The 24,071-nt window shown below is 42.5% G+C and overlaps 1 protein-coding gene across 2 annotated transcripts in view; it reads left to right on the top strand.

Annotated features, from left to right (window-relative positions):
• PLXNC1 (plexin C1) overlaps positions 1-24,071 on the top strand; it is a 322,454-nt gene that overhangs the window by 258,653 nt on the left and 39,730 nt on the right. For both annotated transcript variants that reach the window (XM_061204178.1, XM_061204177.1), the window contains 11 exons: positions 1,140-1,279; positions 4,415-4,594; positions 7,015-7,102; positions 10,119-10,322; positions 10,439-10,624; positions 12,984-13,086; positions 15,926-16,027; positions 16,317-16,420; positions 20,083-20,121; positions 20,332-20,456; positions 21,458-21,656. In XM_061204178.1, the coding sequence (XP_061060161.1) occupies positions 1,140-1,279; positions 4,415-4,594; positions 7,015-7,102; positions 10,119-10,322; positions 10,439-10,624; positions 12,984-13,086; positions 15,926-16,027; positions 16,317-16,420; positions 20,083-20,121; positions 20,332-20,456; positions 21,458-21,656 (1,470 nt within the window). The remainder of the gene's footprint in view (positions 1-1,139; positions 1,280-4,414; positions 4,595-7,014; positions 7,103-10,118; positions 10,323-10,438; positions 10,625-12,983; positions 13,087-15,925; positions 16,028-16,316; positions 16,421-20,082; positions 20,122-20,331; positions 20,457-21,457; positions 21,657-24,071) is intronic.

Here is a 24,071-nt window from a genome sequence, read left to right as displayed (position 1 = left end):
TAAAGCTCCCCCAGTGCCTTAAGTGGTTTCCTCCTAGACTTTATCCTCTAAGTGGATACACTCTGTGTTTATGACTTAAGCCAAATTTCACATGATTAAGCATCTCTGGACCTGGGGGTCGTTTTCAAATATCAAGAGTGTGAGTATGAAAATTCACTCATGCTAAAGATCTGCTGAGCTTTATATTGGCTAGAATCTTAGGATCTTGTCCTGTTTGGTCCATATTGTAGAAGAACATAGACTTGCTGGAAATGGTCTACAAAACAACTACTAAATGATCAGAAAGATAGACAGTGGCATCTGTAGAGAAAAGTGAAAGAAATCAGGATTGTTTTGTCTTTGAAAGGGAAAATGATTCTTGCCATCAAATAGAGGGCTTTTTTAAAAAGGGGAATTTGATTAAATGTAGCAAATAGAGAAGTAAGGTGCATAAATCTACATGAGATGGGGCCCCAGTTATGAGGGATTCCAAGGGAGACTTGCTTGATAAAGAAAGGCCTGATAAAGCTTGTAATGGATACCAAGGAGAAGATGGTATCTGCAAACCATAGAATGGAAATGGTTGGCCCCAGTAGTTTAGGTATGCAACTACTTGATATTAGGTAACTTAGGTTGATTTCTTGAGATGTTTTTTTCGCTGCAGTATACTCCTTGATTCAAATAGCCTACTGAAACAAACAAAAACTAGGAACTGCTTTCTTGGGAATTAAATTTATCCGGAATGACATTTATTCCAACTTAATGATGAGTCTGGTGCTGACTTACAGTTAGTGGACTCCTCGTCTTTTCCTTCATTTTGCTATGTTGTGAGCCTGCAGAGGCTGGAAGGCAGCGAGCATTTTTGAGACTCTAGTGATAGCTCACTCTTCAGACAGAATGTCAGACTCTTCAACTGTATTTTCAACTGTCTTGTGAGACAAAGACTAATTGGTTTGACCTCATGCTGTCGCATGTTGAGAGACATGAGTCTTCAGCCCTCTCCCTTGAATTCATTGATTTCATTAAACACTGTCTGCTTGTGTTTGCAAAATGTTGTAATTTCCCAGTGATTTCTTCGAACTGTAGCACATAAACAGATTTTTTCGAACAGTGCCATTTCTTAGCTTTGATCTTGTGTTTGAATCTTTTCCTTCCAATAGGTCTTCTACATTAAGTCCATTGAGCCACAGAAAATATCAACCTTAGGGAAAAGTAATGTGATCGTCACGGGAGCAAACTTTACCCAGGCATCGGATATCACAATGATCCTGAAAGGAACCAGTACTTGTGATAAGGATGTGTGAGTTGAAATATGAGTAATTTATTCTTCGTAAAGTAGTGAAAAGCTAAAACTTACATCAAAGGAATAGCACTATGATTATAATCTTTATGTAGTTAATTTATTTCCATGTGCCAGTTTGAGCCAATTAGTCTGCATATTTGGTATAACATAATTTCAATAAGTGAAGTAATTTAAGCACCACATTTAAAGTTAATTGTGGGAGAATCTGTCCCACGTTACCCCAAAAATCTCAGTATACAATAATTCCAGGATGTTGGCTCTTGGGGTCTTATTTTGTTTTCATGAACAAAATCAAGTGATTTGAGTAGCAAACATCATTTTGAAGATGATCCACTTAGAAAAATAGTTGAGCTCTTTGGAATTTTATGGGAAAATAGGACCACACTTTCAATATATTACAGTTGAAAAAAGAAATTTTCTGATCCATTGTATTCTTTTTAGCCTTCTCTTTATTGGATTGGTTTCAGGCTCGAATAATAACTCAGTGGAACATACATTAATTTAAAAAAGAAGAAGGGCAACAAAACACCCCAACACAAATATCTGGTCAATGTACCATTTGAACATCATTATTTCTATGATCTCTTTCCCCTAACACATCCTTTCAATGAAACTTTGAGAGAAGAAAATCTCAGTATTTCACTAACACTCTTGTGCAAATGCTACCCCACAAAAAGAGAGAAAATAATAATAACATAATAGATAATTTGAGTTTTCTGCTTGTTGGTCTTTATAAGTGTGGGCTAATTTGAAGTAAAAGATGTTGCAATCTACGTGAAGTATAATACTGACTTTGTTCTCATCGTGGGAATGCGTTGAAGACAATCCACTGAAGCGTGGTGTTTTGGTTCTTAACTACTGAAACAGATGTGTACAGTGTTTGAATCTGCCACACTTATTTACTGAGTTTTCTGTTTTAATTCATTTGCTGCATTTAACTGCCATCCCCTTCCCCTCCTAGCAGTAAATTTGGGATGTCTGTCATTTTGATGGAAAAAGCTGCTCACTGGGGGCTCTGCTCTGTTCTGCTATTTACCGGAATTATCAAGCACACATTAGTGGCTGTATCTATGCGACATAGGTATTTTTGTACCATTTATCCTGGCTAAATACCCCACTGCAAAAATCTTTCATTTTGTGTAGCAAAATCTGTGAAGTTAGACACCTGTGTGTTCACTGAAAGGCAATCAAATTCACTGGAAAATAAGTCATTTTTCCTAGCATTACCCTGTTTCTGACTCTATGCTCTCATTCCAATTCCGAATGTGTCTTGAGATACTGCAGTTATTAAATTAAATGACTAAGAGAGACCTTTCTGCATGTAGCATTTCAGTAACCACATCTGTGTGGTGAACCCAAGTTCACGAGCAGTAAACATAATACCCAGTTAATCCTATATCTGAGTTCATGCCATAATCCTAAACTCTTTTAATATGGTATTTTTTAAATGCCTAATTATTCTGAAGAGAAAAATATAAGGATAGTAGTGGAATGACCCATATTTCTGCCTCCTTCCAAAATTGATAAATAAGTTTGAATTTTAATGATCAGCCATTTTACAATGCATTTCCTAGAGCTTTGCTCTGAATATAAAATCTTAGAATGTAAATTTGAGGTGGTATAAGTACAAACCGACTCAAATTTTTTTGAATTTGCCTTATTGTTAGAATCTGTTATTACTACTTAAACGCTATGTGCATTAAAGTAGATAATCATGCACGTAGCCTTTAAGTAATAATAATAGATTCTCATGTGGCATAATTATACTGAGCATTATTCAGACAGAACCCCATCTTCATGACTTGCGCTTTAGAGGCTCATTGTAGACGTGATGTACAGAGGAAGCTGCAGGTTACAGAGGGAATGTTTTAGAAGGCTTTGTTTTGACTCCTGAAAGGTGTTGAGGGCACGCTCTGCAGATTTCAGGAGCACCTAGGACAGTCCCAGCTAAATTCCAGTCTGGAGCTCCTCGGGAGGCAGCTTGGTTCTGATGCTGATTGATTCTGAGACCCCTGGGCTCTTGGCGTGGACTTTAGGACTTTAGTTTTGCGCTCTCTGCTCTTTGAACAGCAGAATCCCCATCTCTGCCTGGGGTTGGGTTCTACCACGCCCCTGCCCCAGTGCTTGACTGGGACTTCTCTTTTTTCAAGCTTTTCATCATGGAAATTTCCAATCATACACAAGAGAAAAGAGTGTAACGAACCTCTCTGTACCCCTCCTCCAGCTTCAAAACTTAACGTTTTGCCAATTTTGTTTCATCTATCTCCTCCGCAATTTTGGAAGTGAAGGAAGGATGGTGGCTGGAGTTTTTAAAAGCATGTCCCAGGACTTCCTTGGTGGCACAGTGGTTAAGAATCCACCTGCCAGTACAGGGGACACGGGTTCAAGCCCTGGTCCGAGAAGATCCCACATGCCGCGGAGCAACTAAGCCCGTGCGCCACAACTACTGAGCCTGCACTCTACAGCCCACGAACCACAACTAGTGAGCCCGCGTGCCACAACTATTAAAGCCTGCGCGCCTAGAGCCCATGCTCTGCAACAAGAGAAGCCACCTCAACAAGAAGCCCGCGCACCACAATGAAGAGTAGCCCCCGCTCGCCGCAGCTAGAGAAAGCCCATGTGCAGTGATGAAGACCCAACACAGCCAAATATAAATAAATAAATTTTAAAAAATTTTAAAAATAAAAAAAAATAAAGTAAAAGCATATCCCAGGATATCTCACCATATCCTTTCACTCCTAAGTACAATACTTCAGTATATATGTCTAACATATAGCCGTAGCCTTAGCGTACTCAACAAGATTAATGACAATTCCTTAGTATACTTTAATACCTAGTCCACGTTCCACTTCCTATTAGGGCTTCTTAAAGGCAATGGTTACATTTCCTTCTGTTCCCACTTCTAAGGGAAATGCAAATAAAAACATAAAAATGCACAAAAGAAAGAGGAACCCAGCCCCCAGATAATACCCATACTGAGTAAGTGGACCCTGATTAATCGGCAGTTGCCTGCGGCTGTTCCAATAGTTTGGGAGCTGTTGTAGTTCAAGTGAAATTCATATCCTGTTCCCTTGGGTAATCAATTGTGCTAAGGTCTGTGTCATTGAAGAGTTCTCTTCTACCCCTTTCTAGGATACAGGTTAGCCATGTGCTAAATGACACCCATATGAAATTCTCTCTTCCATCAAGCCGAAAAGAAATGAAGGATGTGTGTATCCAGTTCGACGGCGGGAACTGTTCTTCGGTGGGACACTTGTCTTATATCGCTCTGCCCCTCTGTTCCCTCATATATCCTGCTACCACCTGGATCAGGTACTTTCTAGAGCATATTTTTCTCTTGTTGTGGTTAACAAGGTCATATGCATAAAGATCATGGATTTCACACAAATATATATAGAAATAATTGTCATATCTAAATTCTCCTCACAGAATTTCCTCTGTAGGATTTATTCTTAGAAAACAAAGGTATACCTGATAAGCAGCTTGCTTTCCGTTGTCACAGTAGACACTATGAGTACATCTTGTTTTACTCTTAGCTGTGGCTGCCAGGAAACTCACAGCTAAAATGTTTGCTCAGACTCTGGTTTCTGTTCAGATCGTATTAAACCTTATGCATTTAAAAATTTTTGTTCAGTTGTAGTAACTAAACCTAGGTTTCTGTTACAAATACATAACCCTCTTCATTACACTTCACTCCTGCCCATGACACAAAGCTGCTTCTTTCTTACATCTTTCAATTTATAACCTTTAGAGTAAGCTGTTTTGAATAATTTGAGGAAATATTGGGAGCTATCTAAATGAAAAGCAATATCTACATTTCAAAGATATTCCCTGAGAGATGGAAATTCCAAAGAAACTCTTTTCAGATGACTCTTACATTAAGGAAAAAAAAAAAAAAAACTCCCCCCTAGTTGAATTTAAATTCACATTCAGATTTTAGAATATAACCCTAAAGATAGTTTCTCCACCTAACACAGCATGAAGCTAACTTTCAAAGTACTGTCTAGGTGAAACTACAGATGCAGCTTTGTTTTAAAAAAAAAAAAGAAAAAGAAGAAAATCACTTCTAATATTCTTATTTAAGATGAAGTGAGAGGTGGATGTATTAGGCTGCTAGGGCTGCCATAACAAAGAGCGACAGACTGGATGGCTAAGTAACAGAAATGTATTTCATCAAATTTCTGGAAGCTAGAAGTCCAAGATCAAGGCGCTTTCAGGGTTGATTTATTCTGAGGCCTCTCTCCTAGGCTTGTAGAGGGCCATCCTCTGTCTGTGCCTTCACAATGGTCTTCCCTCGGTGCTTGCCTGTGTCCTAATCTTTTTTTATAAGGACACCTGTCATATTGGATTGGGGCATACCCTAATGACCTCATTTAACCTTAATTACCTCTTTCAGGGTCCTATCTCCAAATACAGTCACATGCTGAGGTACTGGGGGTTGGGACTTCAATTCTGCCTGTAATAATAGCATGAGGAAAGCTGAAATGTCCAAACCAAGGCTCTAGCATGGCACTCTCTGCCATGGGTCTCAATCCTTCCTATAAACAAAAGCAAACATTGATGCGGCACTCCCCACATGCCTGGTGTGTTGGATCTATTGACTCAGAAATCCTCACAAGCCTAAGGGGTCTGCTATGAGTAGCCGTTTTTGCCAATGAGGAAACTGAGGTGGGGAGCATTCAGGCAACTTGCAGGCTCCGGGCAGTCTGGCCCAGGGTGCTGTGCTCTGAGCCACCAGTGTTCTCCTTTGTTGTAAAATAAGAGGCTTCTTAATGTCCAGTCACCTGTGACATTCTGAGCCCGTGTCTCTTGGTAACTCCTGGGCAAAACATGGCTCTGCAGTCTGACCGTTGGTGGAGCACACTTGGCCTGGTTTTCTAGTAATGGTGACAGGCTGGCGTGAGGCCAGCTCAGCTCTTCCCCCTTGTGGCTGGAAGGTTCAGGGCTTAATGTCTTCCCTCTGCCCTACACAAATTGGCCTGCTCGTGCCCACCTCCTGGTCTTGTCATCATGGGCTCGGCTGGCCGATGGAGCTGACCTATCCAGGCTCCTGTCCCCTGGAATGAGTGTCTAGTAACCTATGTGAACGGGAAAGGGTGGCCAGAGCTGTGGACAGCTGTTTATTTCACATCTAATGACCACTTTGCTTAAATGCAATTATGTGCTAAGAATATGTGAAATTGTTTGGCTTAGTTTCAGAGAAATAGGACATAGCTGTTATTTATGTGGTTTAACCAAATAGGAATTTAGACTTGTAATGTCATTTATAATTTTACCTTGTCCTAAGTATTCCCTGTCTCCCTACATAAAATATAATTGGTAGGTTGGGAGTTTGATTTTGAAAACTGTTACATTGAAGAGTCTTCATATAGATTGAACAGTAATCAAACAAAATTCTATTTAGTGAAATCTTTTCAAGGTACAGCTGATGATCTAATTATATGTGGAAACATGACACAGCAAAACTCAAAATTCTATACAAGAATTTGGGCATTTTCTTAGAATTAAAACAGGATCCAACCTGAATTTTTATATTTATGTATCTTAAAAACTATCAGTATCATGAAAAGACTTGTTACGCTGTCGTGCGTTTGAAATTAAAATTTATTAATTTGCTCTCAAACATAACTGAGTTTAATATTGAGTATGAATAAATTGATGGTTTTATTCATAAATGCAAAATGCCTGTGTGTTTATCTATGAAACTCCTCTCATTGCTTTTTTCCTTGCAGTGGTGGTCAAAATATAACCATCATGGGTCGAAATTTTGATGTAATTGACAACTTAATCATTTCACACGAGCTAAAAGGAAACATAAATGTAAGTCTTCAGCTGCTTTGTAATAATAGTTATTTTCAAGGATGATTTTGTTTTCATCACACTCAAATATGTTGGGGGATATTTTTTGTTTCTGTGCCTTTGTGCTATCATAAGCTTTTACCTGTTGCATGATCTATAATAAATACCATCTGTACTGTAATGGAAATAATAAGACCTCAGACTTGGAGTTGAGAGTTTTGAGGTGTGGCACAGAGGGAAGAGAGGTGATACGACAAGACCTGCCGTCTCCTCCCTGTGTAATAAGTCACCTTGACGAGACAGTGTTTGTGAATACGTGTGAGAATGCCTTGTGAGTGGCTGAGGTGTGATGTAAGGAAGAGCATTCCTGTGAAGGGTGTGGTAGGTCCCACCACACAGAGCACGCTGTGGGTCAGAGGTAAAGTGACCTGTGAACGTCCCAGAGATCCTGTCATGTGCTTCTCCTTCTCTTGCCCTTGTCTCTTTGACCTGGTTTGGTGCCTTCCTTCTGACCTCACCTCCTCTTGCCTTTCCTGTCCCCGCACAGGGGTCTGGCCCTCAGCCCCACTCAGTTCTTAGCCCAACACGAGTCACACACGGGCCTCGTCATGGGAAATGATGAACTTCAGAGACAAGTCGGGGCCTCTGAGTGCACTTCTAGGCTCTTCTCGAAGGCTCTCCCCATTGTCTCTCCCCCTTTCTGTCCCTCCTTCATGAGAGAGGTGAAGATAACAGCCTCTCTGAGGCCCAGCCAGACCACTGCCTGCCAAAATTGGCAGGCATGTTAGTGGCCACAGACCCGGCCTCCGCTTGGAACCAGTGTGGCTTCAGGTCTAGATCCAGGAGGCCTTCGTAAGTCCTCCTAGAGCCTTGTCATACACACCTCTGAGTCCTGACACCCTTCAGAGCCAGTTCCAAGCCTCATGTTGTATCTGATTCCAGGCCCCGTCTCCATGATGTCAACACATCCTGTTGAGTGGTTCGTATAGATGGACCCTCTTACAGGAGGCATTGCCTGCATTTGTGAGTGAACTTGCTCTCCCTCCCCAGTGCTGTCCCTATATCAAGTAGAATTCACTGAGCACCTACTGTGGGCCAAACGTTTTCCTGGCTGCAGGGACAAAAGGTAAATAAGAGAGTCACACTGCCTTCACCGAGGGAGACGGGTAATCTACACTGGGATGGAAAGCTGAGCATACAGGCCGTGTTGAAGTTCTAGGTCCTCTGATTCCCTTCCAGCTCAGATACCCCACTGTGTGTTTCCACATGAAAGAGAAATTAAACTAGAGCAGATTTCAGCATGTCTGTGGAGTGGAGTGGGATGGGTAGGACTTGAGCAGGTAGAAGCAGGGGGGCAGAGGAGACAGGTTACTCACAGGCCCCTGAGGGGAATATCGGTGAGTCCTGCTCCGCTGGAGCCGAGACGATTGGTCGGGAATGAGCCAGAGGGACGGCTGCAAAGCCACGCTGGGCCATAAGAGAGTATCAGACTGAAAAGTTTGCCCTTAACTCTGTAGGCAATGGGAGGGATTGAAGATCTTTGAGCAGGGAGTGACGTGAGGATAGGTACCCTTTATGATGATGATTTTGGCGATGGTGCATAGGATCATATGGAGAGGCAGTAACTGAAAAAAAGCCTGGGAGACCCATAAGGATGCTCTTGCAGGTATCTAGGGATGGTGGGGAGATGGTGGAGCTGGAGATGACGGGTCATCTTTGTAGCATTGTCATTAGAAGGAGAATGTGAACGACATCCTGGGAGTGAGGGCACAAAGGAAGAAGAAAAGAGCGCCTGAGATGGAATCTTGCAGAACAGCTTAATTTTAAGGAGTGAAAGAAAACAAGATGGCCAGTGAAGGTGGCCAAGAAGTTGCTCAGAAACGAGAGAAAAAGAGCATTTCAGACGACACTGGTATGGAAATTTAGAGAGTTGAGAATAATGAGGTTAGGGTGCCCCTATCACCAGGAATCTTTCTAGAAGGCGTCTTCAGTAAAAAGCCAGCCTGCTGGGGTTACGGCTGTTGAGAAGGCTGAGGCAGTGGGTTTTGTGGTTTTCTTCATGTCGCCAGAGATGTGAATGAGAGATTCAGGGCAGTCGTTTGGTAAGGCGTTAAAGGCGAAGGGAGGTTTTGCTTGTCCACATCTCAGTGCTTTGCATCAGATTTTCCCACCTGTTGTTTCTTCCTACCCTCTTTTTAAAATTCCAACATTAGTTAGACAGCAAATAACAAAGAGGAAAAATCCCCACCTGGCAAATTTCCTTTTAGGAGTCTTAGCTGCTCTTCTTTAGAACGTTTGTCAACCTCCCCTCTCCCAGCAGCTTTCTCTGCCCAACTCTGCACACCTGAAAATGACAGTATTTACACTCGCTTGTTTGTTTTAAATAAGCCTGTAAAGTGGGCCACCCTTTCTGCGTGGTTTCCCATCTTCATACCCTTTCTTTCATGGGAGCTGTGTTGTCCCTTTTACTTTTGTTTTCCTCTACTTTTTGTTAGGCCTGCAAAGCCTTTTCCTCTTGCGGTTAGTGATTTCTGCTAAAGCACAGAGGTTCGCCAACACAGAGTGATTGAGCCAGCAGACTCAAGCCTGCAGCCAGCCTTGCCGAAGAAGCGACTCCTCCCTTCCTGTAGTTTCCCAGGACTCAGCCTCGATGTCTTGAAGGACACACAGGCCCATTGATGCAGTCTTCCCCTTTCTCTAGCTGACTTCTTTTCCGAGTACCCTTTTTTCCTATTGTATCACCTCTTCTTTCATTATTACTAATAATATTAATAATCATATTAGCATTTGTTGAGTGCTTTTTTGCATGGATTTGTAAGCATTTTTGCATGGATATTCTCATTTAATTTAGTGAGACCTCATCTCATTTAATTTAGAGTTAATTCAACCCCATGAGGTGGGTACACTGTTATCCCCGTTTTACAGAGGAGAAAACAGAGGCACAGAGAGGTTCAGTTGCCCAGGTCACTTAGCTCTTCAATCCCAGAGCTGAAATTCATTAATGAAGCTGTCAAAATGCTCTTTCCTTCTCCCTCAGGTCTCTGAATATTGTATGGCGACTTACTGCAGATTTTTAGCCCCCAGTTTAAAGAGTTCAAAAGGGCGTACGAATGTCACTGTGAAGCTCAGGGTCCAGGAGACCTACTTGGATTGTGGAAGCTTGCAGTACCTTGACGACCCCAGATTTACAGGGTATCGGGCTGAGCCTGAGGTGGACACAGAATTGGAAGTCAAAATTCAAGTATGTCTCTCTCATTTCGGGTGGGAGGATGTGCTCCCCTCGACAGGAAAGGTGTATTATGTTTGTGAGTTTCCACACACGCCTTGACTTCTTCATCTTCGCCTTGTTCTTCACAGAAAGAAAATGATAACTTCAACATTTCCAAGAAAGACATTGAAATTACTCTCTTCCATGGAGAAAATGAGCAATTAAATTGCAGTTTTGAAAATATTACTAGAAATCAAGATCTCACCACCATCTTTTGCAAAATTAAAGGCATCACTGCTGCAAACAGCATCGCCACCTCTTCCAAGAAAGTTCGCGTAGGTTGCCTGACAGTCCTACCCGTTAGTTTTACCTTATTTGGTGTGGGGCGGGGGGAGGGGGGATTCCTTGGCTAAACGAGAAGCCAGAATAGAATCTTTTATGGATCTTTAGATCTTCACTTTCAGTGAAGATAAACAAAGCTGGTATTGTAGACCCAAACGTTATTCCTCCAGAATAGCTTGCAGAACCCATCCCTGTGCCATTGGAATGTCAAAGCACTGAGCGCACCATTGTTTATGATACTAATGAGTCTTGATAACTTTTGTTCTAGCCCTACATTTAGACTGCAGCGTCTGCAGCAGAATCTCTAGACCCATTGACGAGTGAGCTGTCATTCTTTGCCCTAATGCAGAGGTGGCATGTCTTGGCAGAAACCCAGAATGGGGGCTTCCCTGGCACACTGAAAGTGGCAGTGGAGTCTAATGGGGACCAGATAATCTATGGGTCATGGGCTGCTTCCTCCACCATGAAGTCAGACTCACTGCATTTAATCTTTTTCCAGACATGTTTGAGGGTCCATCCCATCACTGGTATATTTATGTCCCACAATAAAGACAAGAGACCGTGGTGAAGGGAAACATATTAGAAACCTCCGTTTATAGTGTTCATGAGACTCTGCACAGTCTATATCCCCCCCAAAACGCTTTATGATCTAGAGTCATAAGTAATTGGGTAAAGGATAAGAAAAAAGAACACCAACTGGAAGGCAAAACAAAAATGTGTTTGTGTCTCAGCTGCACCAGTTAATAGCTGTATGGCCTTAGATAAGTTGGCTTTAGCTGAACCTCCCTTGGGCCGTCTGTTGTACGGTAAAGAGGGTCATAATAATTATAAAATGAATAACAGCAACTAAACTCACAAGGGATCCCACGTGTCTGGTTAATTGAGAAGAGCAAATGGTAGCATTCTTCATTATCCAGGACTAGTTCCTGAGTGCCTGCACTGGGACATAGGGACATAGCAGAGAAGAAAACAGACCCGCCTACCCACCCCACCCCCCAAAATATCTGCCTTTATGGATCTTACCTAAAAAGGCAGGTAGTATAGAAAATAAATTGAAGATGTGTTAGATGGTGGTAACTGTTATGAAGAAAAATGAAGCAGGAGGTGAGGGCAGTGCTGCAAGGTTTACGATGGCGGCCAGAAAAGGGCTCCCTGTAAAGACGACATTTGAATCAGGACCTCAGGGAGACGAGGGCATGAGCCGTGGGCCGTCTGGGATAAAGTGTTCTAGGCAAAGGGAACCACAGGTTGCAAAGTTCCTGAGTCAGGAGCCTCCCTGGTGCTGTTAAAGGGCAACAAGGAGACCAGTGTGGCCGGAGTGGAAGGAGCAAGGGGGGGAGTATTGCAAGGAGGTGAGATCTTAACGGGGAGCATGGAGAGCCAATTGGGGGTCATTGTGAGGACTTGGCAATGAGCTCCAGGAGTCCGCTGGAGAGCTCTGGGCAGGAGTGCCAGGAGCTCGCTTACAAACAAATGCCGGCACGTTTCATCTTCACGACAACCCTCCGAAGAGGCGCTAACAGCATCCCATTTTAGAGATGGGGAAAGTGAGGACTGCACGGAGAGGTGACTAATGCAAGCTCCTACAGCTGGGAAGGACAGCAGGGGGCGCTCCCTGGCGGTCCAGTGGTTAGGACTCGTGCTCTCACTGCCGAGGGCCCAGGTTCATTCTCTGGACTGGGACTTAGAACCTGGGCTGTCTGGGCCTGGAGTCTGCACTCTAGCCACTTTGCACAGATACTTCCACAGGGGCAGCCGTGGCTCCCAGGATGGTAATGTTCCTCAATACTTATATGTATGTCAGTGCAAAAATAAGGCTTGATATAGAGTTTTTCCCTTTACAAGTTTTACAAACTTTTGTAATCAAAACCTAAAATTGGAAAAGGCCCTCAGGGATCATCCCGGCAGCATTGCCAGACTGGTTTTTGCCACAGAATGCTTCCTTCAAAATAGGCCCATCAAGGAAACACAAGATGTAGAAGAGATTAAAAAGTTGGATTACTTCCTTAGTCCAGGGGTAAGAGGGTTTCTTACCCACAGGTTACTACCTCTTTATCGCCCCCATTCCTGCAGTTTAAAACCCCCAGGGCAAAGAGGACCAAAGTGTAAAATCTGTAGGTCTAGCCCTGCAACTGACTGGAGCTGAATCTGGAAACCAAGGCACAGGGAATGTTCTTGATTGGCTCAAATTCACATAGCTAATCTGCCCAGAGATGGGACTTGAACTCGGATATCCTGCCTAGCTTGCCACCTCTTTTTGTATCTTGGAGAAAACCATTTGGGGGGAAGAATTGTGTACCTAGATGTGGTCCCCACCTCGACCAGGTCTAATGACACTGTTTGTCCCCTTAGGTCAAACTGGGAAACCTGGAACTCTACGTCGAGCGGGAATCGGTTATTTCCACTTGGTATTTTCTGATTGGGCTTCCCGTCTTGCTAGTGATTGTCATTTTTGGTAAGTGCCCTGTTTAATTTTGTCAGAGAAATTATTCCCTGGGGCCTTGGCAGGCAGGAAGGCTTTCAGCTTTCAGGGGCTGTTTGCTTCCATTAAGTATCAGTGGATGAAAAACCAGATCAAAACTTTGGGAAAGGACTAATAGGTACACGTTGAGGGCTTTCTAAACATTTTTTAGGATGCTTCATTAATAAAAGGCTGGATTACAAAGATGGTTGGTATCTTGGTGTTTGAGAAATATGATCCACTTTGCTTCCCTGAACCTGTGAATTGTGATGACAAATGTCCCATTTACATTATTTCCTCAGAATTCCTCTGGGATTTTGGGCTCCAAGGACTTGGTCATCTCATCCTGCCTTCTCATCCCAGCAAACCCTGCCCCTCACCCCTACCCCAGCCCTGTCTTTCCTGGCAGAACTGTGTTTTGGAAGTGTGATCTGTACCATCTATTAAAATGTTCCAAGGCTCATCCAAACACAGTGATCCCATGGTGGTTGCTCACTGGATGAAATCTGGCCAACCGATGTGTTCTGTTTGGCCCACGTAGCATTTTTAAAAATTTGAAGTAATTGACAACATTTTAAAATTAGGTGATTCTTTAAAATCTCTTGAAAATTTGAAAGATCTGGATCATTGGATCCTAATGTTTTCCATAACATCAGTTTGCTGGAGCTGAGGAGCAGCTACCTCTAGAGAGAGGGCAGGTGTTCACTGAGCTTTTGCCATAGTCTCCACCACTCTCTACTGTCTCCACCCAGGCCACTTACCTCATCTGAGGACCTGGTCCCTGTAGCCATTCAGTTTTTGACCTCTGTTTCTGAGCTGCTTTTCATTTTAAGTCTGTTTCCTCTTGTCCTTAAAAAAGAGAACTCTTCTCCACAGCTATGGAGCCCATCATATTCCTTGACATAATGCAGGCATCGCCTCTCTAATGGTTTTCGGTTAATAGTTGCTAACGTCTCCTTCCATATACTCACTCTCTCACTCACTCATTCATCCATCCCTGCATGCATTTACCTGATGTTTATTGAGCACCTGTTATGTTGCTGATAACTGCAAGGCTTTGGACTTAGGGAAGATGAGTTCAGTCCTGGTGCTTTCTCTTGGCTAGTTCCCAGTCCAGTGAAGGAAGGATTTATGTGTATTGTTAACTAGCCTAATGGAATGAATTCATTTTGCAGAGACCCTGTTTTGTACTGTTGATGATCATTTCAGGTATTTTTTAAGCTCTCTCCAAGTTATCCACCACTATTAATGCATCTAGAATCCAGAATTGGGCCTGATATTTTAATAAAGTCCTGGCTGGTGCTGGCTTCAAATAAGAAGATTAGTTGTAAATTCTAAACGCAGAGCTCGATTTTGAGAATCCGCTGCTGTCAGGCAGCTCTAGGTAAAATAGTCTCATCATGGAGCCACATCTACTTTGTGACTTCCTAGAAACCTCTGATCTCTTCCCGGGCTCTCTGCGACTCTTCATTCCTCTCCCTTCACTTTGTTGGTAGAGATTGTTTACGCTCTTTCAGGTGAAGTGGGCTCCGTCTGACACATCACTTTTGGTTTCATTGGTATCCGCAAAGCCGTTTAAAATTCTCCTCCCCTTCTTACCATGATTCCATGGAGGCATGTGTCCTTAGCAGCTTGAGTAAGTGCACTCTTCAGACCATCAATCACATCATTAATGAAAACACTATACACACCTGGCCTAGGGCTGCCACCTACAAAACACCCCCTGTAGCTTCCCCTGGAGATTTCAGCCAGGAAAAACTCACTGCTTTGTGGACGTGGCCTGCTAGCTCCATTTTCAGGCAGTGAGCTGGTGCTGCCTAAAGGGTGGTCTGAGGGCCAACAGTCCCAAGTGATGCTCCTGGAAAGAGGGCTCCATAGTCAAGCAAATTTGAGAACCACTGCCTGCTCCACCCTCTCTCGAAGATGCATGATGCACGTTACGATTAAGACTGTTGACTTTATGAAGTGGTCCAGCACACAGCTGTATTGAATTTTGTGTCCTCCAGCATCATTTGCATCTAGCAGGATCCTTTTATCATGAAATTTCTATTAAAAGAGGAAAAACTTTCGAGAATAATAATGAGAGTTGACAATTGCTACATATTCTTTTTTAAAAATAAGATCTAAATGTTTTCTGTGAGTTACTTCCTGGAATCCTGTCAATGTCACAAGGAGGTAGGCACTTTAATAGATAAGGCAGCCAGGCACAGAGATGCTAAGGAACTTACCTGAGGTCGCACAGCTAGTTAATGGCAGAGCGGGGACGTGAACCCAAGTGCCGAACTTGTTCGGTTTACTGCGTCTACAGCACAGTTAGAAGCAAAATGAAGTGGAGAAAGAAGCAATATCCAGATACAAGGGTTCACTGGGGACCACTCATCCTGTCACCCCATTTGATCTATGCAAGTTTGGCTCATGTAACTCACTGTGGATCTGTGGGTTTTTTCTGCATTTAAGGCTCAACTTTATTTCTCTAGGGATGTTTAGAAACATTAAAAAAGAACAGAACAATATAAGTGGCCTGTGGCTGTAGGGAAACTTGGCTTGTTTCATTCCTTTTCAGCCAGCTGGGATCTTTGGTTACAAGTGAAGGTCATTTGATTTAGTTTTTTACTTTGAAGATGAGTAGGGTTTTTTTGGGGGGGTTTTCTGTTGCATTTGAGCATCTTCGTCTGTAGAGTGACCCCTCACTGGGAATCTTTCTTCTTAGAAATTCCACCTCTTCCAGGCTAGTCTTTCTCGCTCTCCCTCCGCCGCCTCCTCTGTAAAGGACTGTAAAGGTTGGTTCTGTTTTCCTTTTTGTCAGTCTCATGCTGGATCTCTGTCTCCACAGCGGCTGTGGGAGTGACCAGGCACAAATCGAAGGAACTGAGTCGCAAACAGAGCCAACAGCTGGAGCTCCTGGAGAGTGAGCTCCGGAAAGAGATACGTGATGGTAGGCTCCAAAATGTTATTTGTAGAAAAACAAGCCCCTTTTTTTTAACCCTTAAATGGAACCAGCCACAGTAATGAGAGCTGTTTGTCTAATAGAAGACAACTGAACAGCAGGGTCTAGGCCTGGCTTTGTGTTTTATTTCAGCTCTTCTTTGCAGCCAACCAAGTAATTATCTACTGTTTCTTCTTTAATGAAAACCAAGGTCATGCTCCGTGTTAGACAAAACAGCAGAAGATCTTATCCATTGTTTTCTGAGTTAAAATATTGCTCTTGGGATTCTGTTTTGCAGGCTTTGCTGAGCTGCAGATGGATAAATTGGATGTGGTTGATAGTTTTGGAACTGTTCCCTTCCTTGACTACAAACATTTTGCTCTGAGAACTTTCTTCCCTGAGGTAAAAGAGCGTTGATCATATTCCTAAGGTTGAATCTTGAATAATAATGAAGGTGCTTGTTGCTACTGTCAAAAACGGTGTTTCCTTCCAAGGCAGCTGTAGATAATGTGCTTGGTACAGAATAATGGCTTAAATCTCAGCAGAGCAGGGAGGAGGATTACTATTAATTGGATTGATTAGGGTATAAAGCAGTGATGGGTCACTGGCAATTACTCTTTGTCCAGTAACAAAAACCTAGGAGGGACACAAGTTCAAAGTGATGATTTTTGCTTTATTTTACTACCAGTTTAGAACTGAATTTGTAGCTGGGAAGTGAGCTAGTTTATTTAAAAATCGATAAATTGTGGGCTGGCCAGTTTGCTGTGTTTATCTGCATGACTTCCATTGCAGCTACTACATTATTCACTATTACTTCTCAATTGGAAATGAAAAGTACTATTGGCCAAGAGGGAGAAAAGTAGACATGTGTAGACTCTGAGTTAATAACAGCCATTTTTAGCAATGTAGAGTTTGTATGGTTCTCTCCAGCAGTTATTCTTCAGCTGATCAGTTTGTGTCATCCTCATTTAGTAGAAATAGCTGCATGAAATGATTAATTAATTTGTTCTAGGACTCCGAGGAGTAGTCTACTTAACCCTTTGGGTTTTCGGTCTCACGTTCTGACACCTCCATTTTCTCACCCACTCACATAGCCTTCCTCATTTACCCTCCGAAGTCTTTGGCGAGGTACACTCATCCTCCTACCATCACCTCCAAGTCCCGATACCCCAGTTCCTCCATATTGCCCTTTTTTTGTCCAGAACTGGTGACCACAGCAAGGCCCAACCTCTGGAACACATCAACACCAATTACATATTACATTTAAATCTAGACTTCCAAGCAAAGCCAGAAATCTCTCCAGGCCAAAAGAGAGCTTGTATCACCTTACCATCGGCTTCTCAGCTACATTTGGCCAGAAGCCTAGAGTTCAGAAACCCAGACACATGCAGTAAGCAATTTCCAGTTTCTCTATAATTCTAGAAGCAGACACCGTGATATGTGATGCTGTGTCTGGAGGGTGGGATACCTCCATAAAACACCCACCATATTTTCTTTTTTTTGTCCAAGCCTTAGTGTTGTAAATCAAGAAGCCTAGAAATAAGACTTTAGCTTTTTGTACTTGTATTTTTTTTTAAGTTATCCTCCAGGAATAGCAGGCACCAAGACTTGCCATTTGCCACCTCCTTCATTTCCATGGCAGAATACTGCCTAGAGAGGGGAATTTAATTCCCTGAATCAGGATGACTGTGCAGGGCCTCAGCAAAGGTTGCACCAAGAGTCCTATTTCCCAGCTATCTGAGATCCCCATTAAGAATTTAATAGCAAGAAAAGAAGAGATTTCTACCACCTACAGGAGTACTCTGTGGGCTTTTATAGTTAATGATTGCCCTTGAGTGCTGAAGAGAGTAATCTGTGGCCTGAAAGAAAAAGTTTTCCTAGCTTCTAAATTCGGTAATCAAGAACAAGATAGAGTGATGAATGCAAAGGAATGCTGTTGCGAGTGTTTAAAAAAAAAAAAAAAAATTCCTAGGAACAATGCTGTGTTATCTCAGAAGAGAGAGTTGCAAGAAGGCAAACTGATTTAACTCAGGGTTATGTAGAATCTTGAAAGACAACTGGGAAAGCTATAGAAACTGATGTCAGAAGAAGACACAGGAAAAGCAAGCATACATTTATCAGAACCCTATTGCGAAGACCTAAGTTAAAACAATTTGTCACAATTAAGAAAAGATCTAGAGAACAAGGGAAGATACTCCATTAGAACACCACCAGTTGAAATGCATTCTAGGCTGAAGGTAAGTCCTGCTGTTGAGAGGCCCTTTACTGATAGATCAGGAGCCACATCCTCTAGGCCTGGAGGTTGGGTGGCAGAGGGAGAACTTGGGTGATCAACACCTACTCGGTAACAATAGGCAAAGCCCAGAGGAAATGGTAGCTTCTCAGAGACCAAGGCATTACCAGTAGTTCTTTGCCCTGCTAGTTGGTTTATGGCTTTTAAAGCCTTGCTTTTCATTATATTGGCAACTTTGTTGTGCTGAAAATAGAAGAAATAAGGGTAAGCAGAGCACCTAACCACCTAGAGGAGAGGAATTTGAATGAAAGGAGGAAGGAACATTGGAACCCAGGGAGCCAGAGCCGTATTTCCCTATTTAAGGTCAAGAATCAATCTGTTTATTTTTTTTAAGTTTTTTTTTTTAATTAATTAATTTTTGGCTGCGTTGCGTCTTCGTTGCAGTGCACGGGCTTCTCATTGAGGTAGCTTCTCTTGTTGCAGAGCACGGGCTCTAGGTGCACGGGCTTCAGTAGTTGTGGCTCATGGGCTCTAGAGCGCAGGCTCAGTAGTCGTGGCGCACGGGCTTAGTTGCTCTGCGGCATGTGGGATCTTCCCAGACCAGGGCTCGAACCCGTGTCCCCTGCATTGGCAGGCAGATTCTCAACCACTGCGCCACCAGGGAAGTCCTCAATCTGTTTAAATTGCCTATTGACATAAGGTTGGTTCAGCAGAAAAATATGAGGAACTAGGAAATGCAAACCCAGGGTCTGATTTTTCTGCTTATTACCAGGAGAGAGTATGAGGTAATAGTTTGAGGTCTTCTACTTGGGCTAACAAATTTGAAACTATAAGGCAGAAATTCTCTGCAGAAGAAATTTACTTAAATAAGATATAAAAATAGCCCAAAGTTTCAAGTATTACCAAAAAATTTTTAAATAACTGAATGTTTGAATTTATATTTTCATCCTGTTGACTCATTTAAAGTGTTAGCATGCTTTTTAAAATTTAGTCATTTAATTCCAATATGATTTATGACATTGTACATTAAAGGAAACTGGAATTTAAAAGTTTATATTCAAGAGCTACAGAGCATAACACTTTAAAATATTTTTAGAAACCAGCAGGGCAACAGCATTGTGGTCTAGTTTGCTGTAAATTAGTGATTAAAAAAAAAAAAACAAAACGATAATGATAGCTGACATGAAGAACTTACTGTGCACTCATTCATTTTATTTTCACACCTAACCCGTGAGGTGAGAATCATATTGTTCCCATTTTTCAGATGAGGAGAGTCAGGCACAGAGAGGTTAAATGACTTGTCCAAAGTCATATGACCAGTAGGTGATAAAACCAGGATTGGAACCCAAGTTGTTTGACTCCAGGTTCTAGCTTTTACCCACCCCTCTCCACCCCTTCTTGAATAACAATGTGTATCGAGACAGTAAATGCTTCTAAGCTAAGACTTGTATAAACTTACCAACACAACTCAGTATTTATCCTTAGAAGGTAAATTGCTTGAGGAGTGGTCTGTACATTTGCATAATCTTTCACCACCACTTCTTTAACTTTTGAGTCAGTTCTTTTAAAGTGTGAGATGCCTTCACCTACCAAAAACGGAACTGATGCGATGACAAATATTCTTAGAGGCTTTCAGAAGTCACTGGTGTTTCTTGAGAGCTGAACAATTATTTATTATGTAGAAGATATGCAGTGAACATAAGCCCAGGGGCTCGTCAGATTAGCAAATAGTGTCCCTACTTTATTAAAATGGACTCAGGTATTATAACAAAAATACACTCTTCATTTCCTTTGGATGTTATGAATAATAAAAGTGTCTCCTTCCTCTCAGTCAGGTGGCTTCACACACATCTTCACTGAAGATATGCATGTAAGTCTATAAGTTTTCATTTTTCGCTCATGACTGCCTGACTTTCATAGTGTTATCATCATCATCATCTCCATTATTACTTTGAATTGTTATTGTGGGTATTTTGGGATCACAAATTTGATATTAAATAATTCATTGTCTTGGAAAACCCATTGTGGATCTACTTTCTAACTTTAAGTTTATATATTATCTATATTATATTTTTTTCAGAACAGAGATGCCAACAACAAGAATGAAAGTCTCACAGCTTTGGATGCCCTAATTTGTAATAAAAGTTTCCTTGTTACTGTCATCCACACTCTTGAAAAGCAGAAGAACTTTTCAGTGAAGGACAGGTATCAGCCAGTTTGTTTATATTTTGAAAGCCATTAAGTAGAAAGAATAAAACCTGAGCCTCTTATTTTGTTTTGGAACTACAACCTGAGCTTGGTATCTGAGAACATGCATCTCTCCAGAGGCTGGTTGATTTGGGTCACCATGCAGTCCTGATGTTTCTTTCCATTTCAGATCACAACGCTCTAACACAAATTCTATTTTGAAGACGCACACACATGTGACACCCCTCCTCAAAAAGCACCCTAAAAAACCCAATACCAAGAAAACACATGAGTCCTGAGTCAAAAAGCAGAAGTGTGCTGTTTTCTATTTTTGAAAACACCCTGAAAATTCAGGGAAGACATTCACTTCTTGTTACCACTCTAGTTTAAAGTTTAAGTGCTGAAAACCATATAAAATGACCTGAAGTTAACATTGGTGTGTGGTTTTTATGGATCGAGGACAAAGGTAGTTGAAACTTAGATGTTAAAAAAAAGCACCCACACGGCAGCACCCCATTAGCACCCCATTGCCTGACCCCTCAAATTTCCTTGGAAACTGCTATCAGCACCAAGCAAGCCACAGTTGATGATTAACGTGCTTAACCAAGGCTCTGGTTTTTTTTTTAATATGCTTTTTTTTCCATCATCTGTATATCTTCTTTTGTTTCTCTTTCAGTTTTATTGAGATATAATTGACATACAGCACTGTATAGGTTTAAAGTGTACAACATGATAACCACAAATATGATCTCTTTTTCTGAGTTTGAGGTTTGTTTTGTTTTTTTCATATTCCACATATAAGTGAGATCATACAGTATTTGTCTTCCTCTATTTCATTTCACGTGATGCCCTCAAGGTCCATCCATGTTGCTGCAAATGGCAGGATTTCCTTCTTTTTAGGGCTGAATAGTATTCCATTGTATATATGTACCACATCTTCTGATCCATTCATCTGTTGATGGACGCTTAGGTTGCTTCCATGTCTTGGCTGTTGTAACCAAGGCTCTGTTTTTAAATAGGTGTCTGTTTGCTTCCTTCTTAACCATTGCGCTGCAAACTAAGCTGGTCTACCTAACCAGCATCCTCGAGGTGCTGACCAGGGACTTGATGGAGCAGTGCAGTAACATGCAGCCTAAACTCATGCTGAGACGCACAGAGTCCGTGGTGGAAAAACTCCTCACAAACTGGATGTCCGTCTGCCTTTCTGGTTTTCTGCGGGTAAGTGTCGCATCCCTTGGTGGTGTCAGAGCTGAGACTATACAGGCAGTTGTTTTTAGCAGATGCTGATGTCTTTGCCAGGATAAATCCTGAGCACTCCGTGGTGTCAGCATTTAACCACTTTTAGTCTTGGTCCTTACTAGGAGCCCACGGAGGGGAAAATAAAATTTGTTTTTGCTGTAATTGGCCTATGCAAGTATAATTCGTGTAGAATTTCCTCAAGTAAGACTTTTCCCTTTTTAAAAGTTGTATTGTAGTGAGAACAATTAACGTGAGACTTGCCCTCTTAACAGATTTTTAAGTGTACAAAACAGTGTCGTCTATTGGCATAATGTTGTACAATAGATTTCTAGAACTTACCCTACATAACTGAAACTTTATACCCCTTGACTTTTGCATCCACCTTCACATGGTTAATTAACGTGTGCTGAGTGGAGGGCATATTTCAAATACTGATGGAAACACACTGTTTTCAGGGCCGCTGAAGCATCTTGGAAATAGCCATTTACCTACCACTACGCTCTCTGTAAGCTAATTATATTCAATTCCAACCAGTTATCCCAGATGAAAGCAAGTCTCCAAAAAGCCGCCCACCCCTTGAGTTCACTTTGTTACAGTTAAGTGAACATGGTTATAATCTAATTGAATCTTAAAATCTTTTCAAATGTGAATTTTGCACAGATTCCATTGGTTAAGAGGATGGGCCCTGGAGCCCGCTGCCCGGTTTGAATCTAGACTCCACCACTTACCAGAGGCCCCAAGCAGGTTTCTTGACCTGCCTGAGCCTTGGGTTTATAACCTGTAGAATTGGAAGAAAAATATTTTAGGGCTGTTCTGAAGCACTGATGAGAAAATGTATGCAATTGCTTGGCACTGAGTAAGCACTCCATAAATGGTGCCCATTATTATTATAAAATATTAGTAGGAAAAGAAGTGTGTTCTGTTGAACCCAGGCTTCATTCAGCCCTCTGAGGTCCCTGGTGCAGGACGTTCTTATCCTTCTTTAATTTCACCAGCCATCCAGATTCCAGCAAAACTGCATAACTGTGTGTTTGTAGCTAGTTCTGAAATCTAATTAAAGTTTGAATAAGATTCACTGCTATGCCACAGGTTTTAACAGTGCTACTGAAGTTTAGATCCAAAAAGCAGCGCCTTAAATAGACTGTGCTTAGTTTAATGTTTAATGTAATCTTACAAGTAGATGCACAACCTTTTTTTTTCTTTTTAACCAACCCTTTTCTCTCCCAAGGCAATGCCCATTTATTAAGATTAATGAAATCTGCCTTCTTTTCTGTTTACTTGGTATAAATCATCATACACTTTGGGGAGATGTGGAGTGCTTATCTCTGGGGTGAATATATTTGGCTTCCCCCATCCTAGCTTCAGCCGCAGCTGCTTCGAAACAGAGGCAGCAGGACCCTCACCCAGTTTCTGGGTCTTAGTCTCAAAAGGCAGCTCCTGCCCCACCACCTATCGTGCCACTGAATCAGAAGCTCAGGGTGGGGCGCAGTAGTCGACGTTTCCAAGTTCCTGCAGGTGATTCCACTGCCCTGCCTTTGAGAACCTGGGGGGAGTAGGAGGAGCGCTGGCCTAGGAGTCTTGGTTAGAAGCAGCAGGTTCGGGCTGTGAGTTCATCTCAGCCCCAGCTTGCTGCGTGGCGCCAGGTACGGCCCTTTCCATCTGGGCATCCGTTTTCTACCCACCAAATGAGGTGCGTGGCCATTGGTTTTAAATTCCTTTCCAGTTCTTTCTTCTGGGACCTTGTGATTCTTTTTCTGAGCCCTCGAAGGCTAGTCAGAGCCTTGCCCTTGCCGCGCTTGGGCGTTAAAAAGGCGAGGCGTCCCCAAAATCTGCGCTCTGAGTCCAAATGGCCCCCTTGAGCAGAGGATTCCTCGTCAAGGTTTTGCAGTGCTGACTCAGGAGTGTCTTGAGCACTTGGGGTGGTGAGGGGCCAGCGTGCTCCCTGGGAGGAAGTGGCATTCGGCCCGTCGGCGATACTTTCGTTTTCAGTGGAATAATTCCCTCTGGCGCGGAGGGCCGGACTTCCCCAGCCAGGTGCCCAAGGGGTGTGGGACGCTGATGGCCTAGTCCTTCTGGTCTACCCATCCCCCCAAACATCGGCCTGGGTGCCACGAGCTCTGTGACCTCCAGGTAACTTCCTCCTCTGTGCCTCCAAGGCCCTGTGGGTCAAGTAATAATAATACCTACCGTTTATTGAATGTGCCAGCCACCATGCTAAGAGCTTTGCTTCCTTTTTCTCACTGAATCCCATGAGGTGAGAACCTTTAATGACCATTTTGCATACTGGGGAATTGGGGTGCACAGGATAGACAAGACTTCCTCCCATAGAGGAAGATCCCATAGCTCGTGTGACAGCACCAGGGAGCTCTTAGCCACCCGGCTTAATGCTTCCCC

The sequence above is a fragment of the Eubalaena glacialis genome, chromosome 11 (genome assembly GCF_028564815.1).
Source record: "Eubalaena glacialis isolate mEubGla1 chromosome 11, mEubGla1.1.hap2.+ XY, whole genome shotgun sequence".
Lineage (NCBI taxonomy): Eukaryota > Metazoa > Chordata > Mammalia > Artiodactyla > Balaenidae > Eubalaena > Eubalaena glacialis.
Note: the sequence above shows the minus strand (reverse complement) of the source record. Positions and strands in the feature narration are given on the sequence as shown.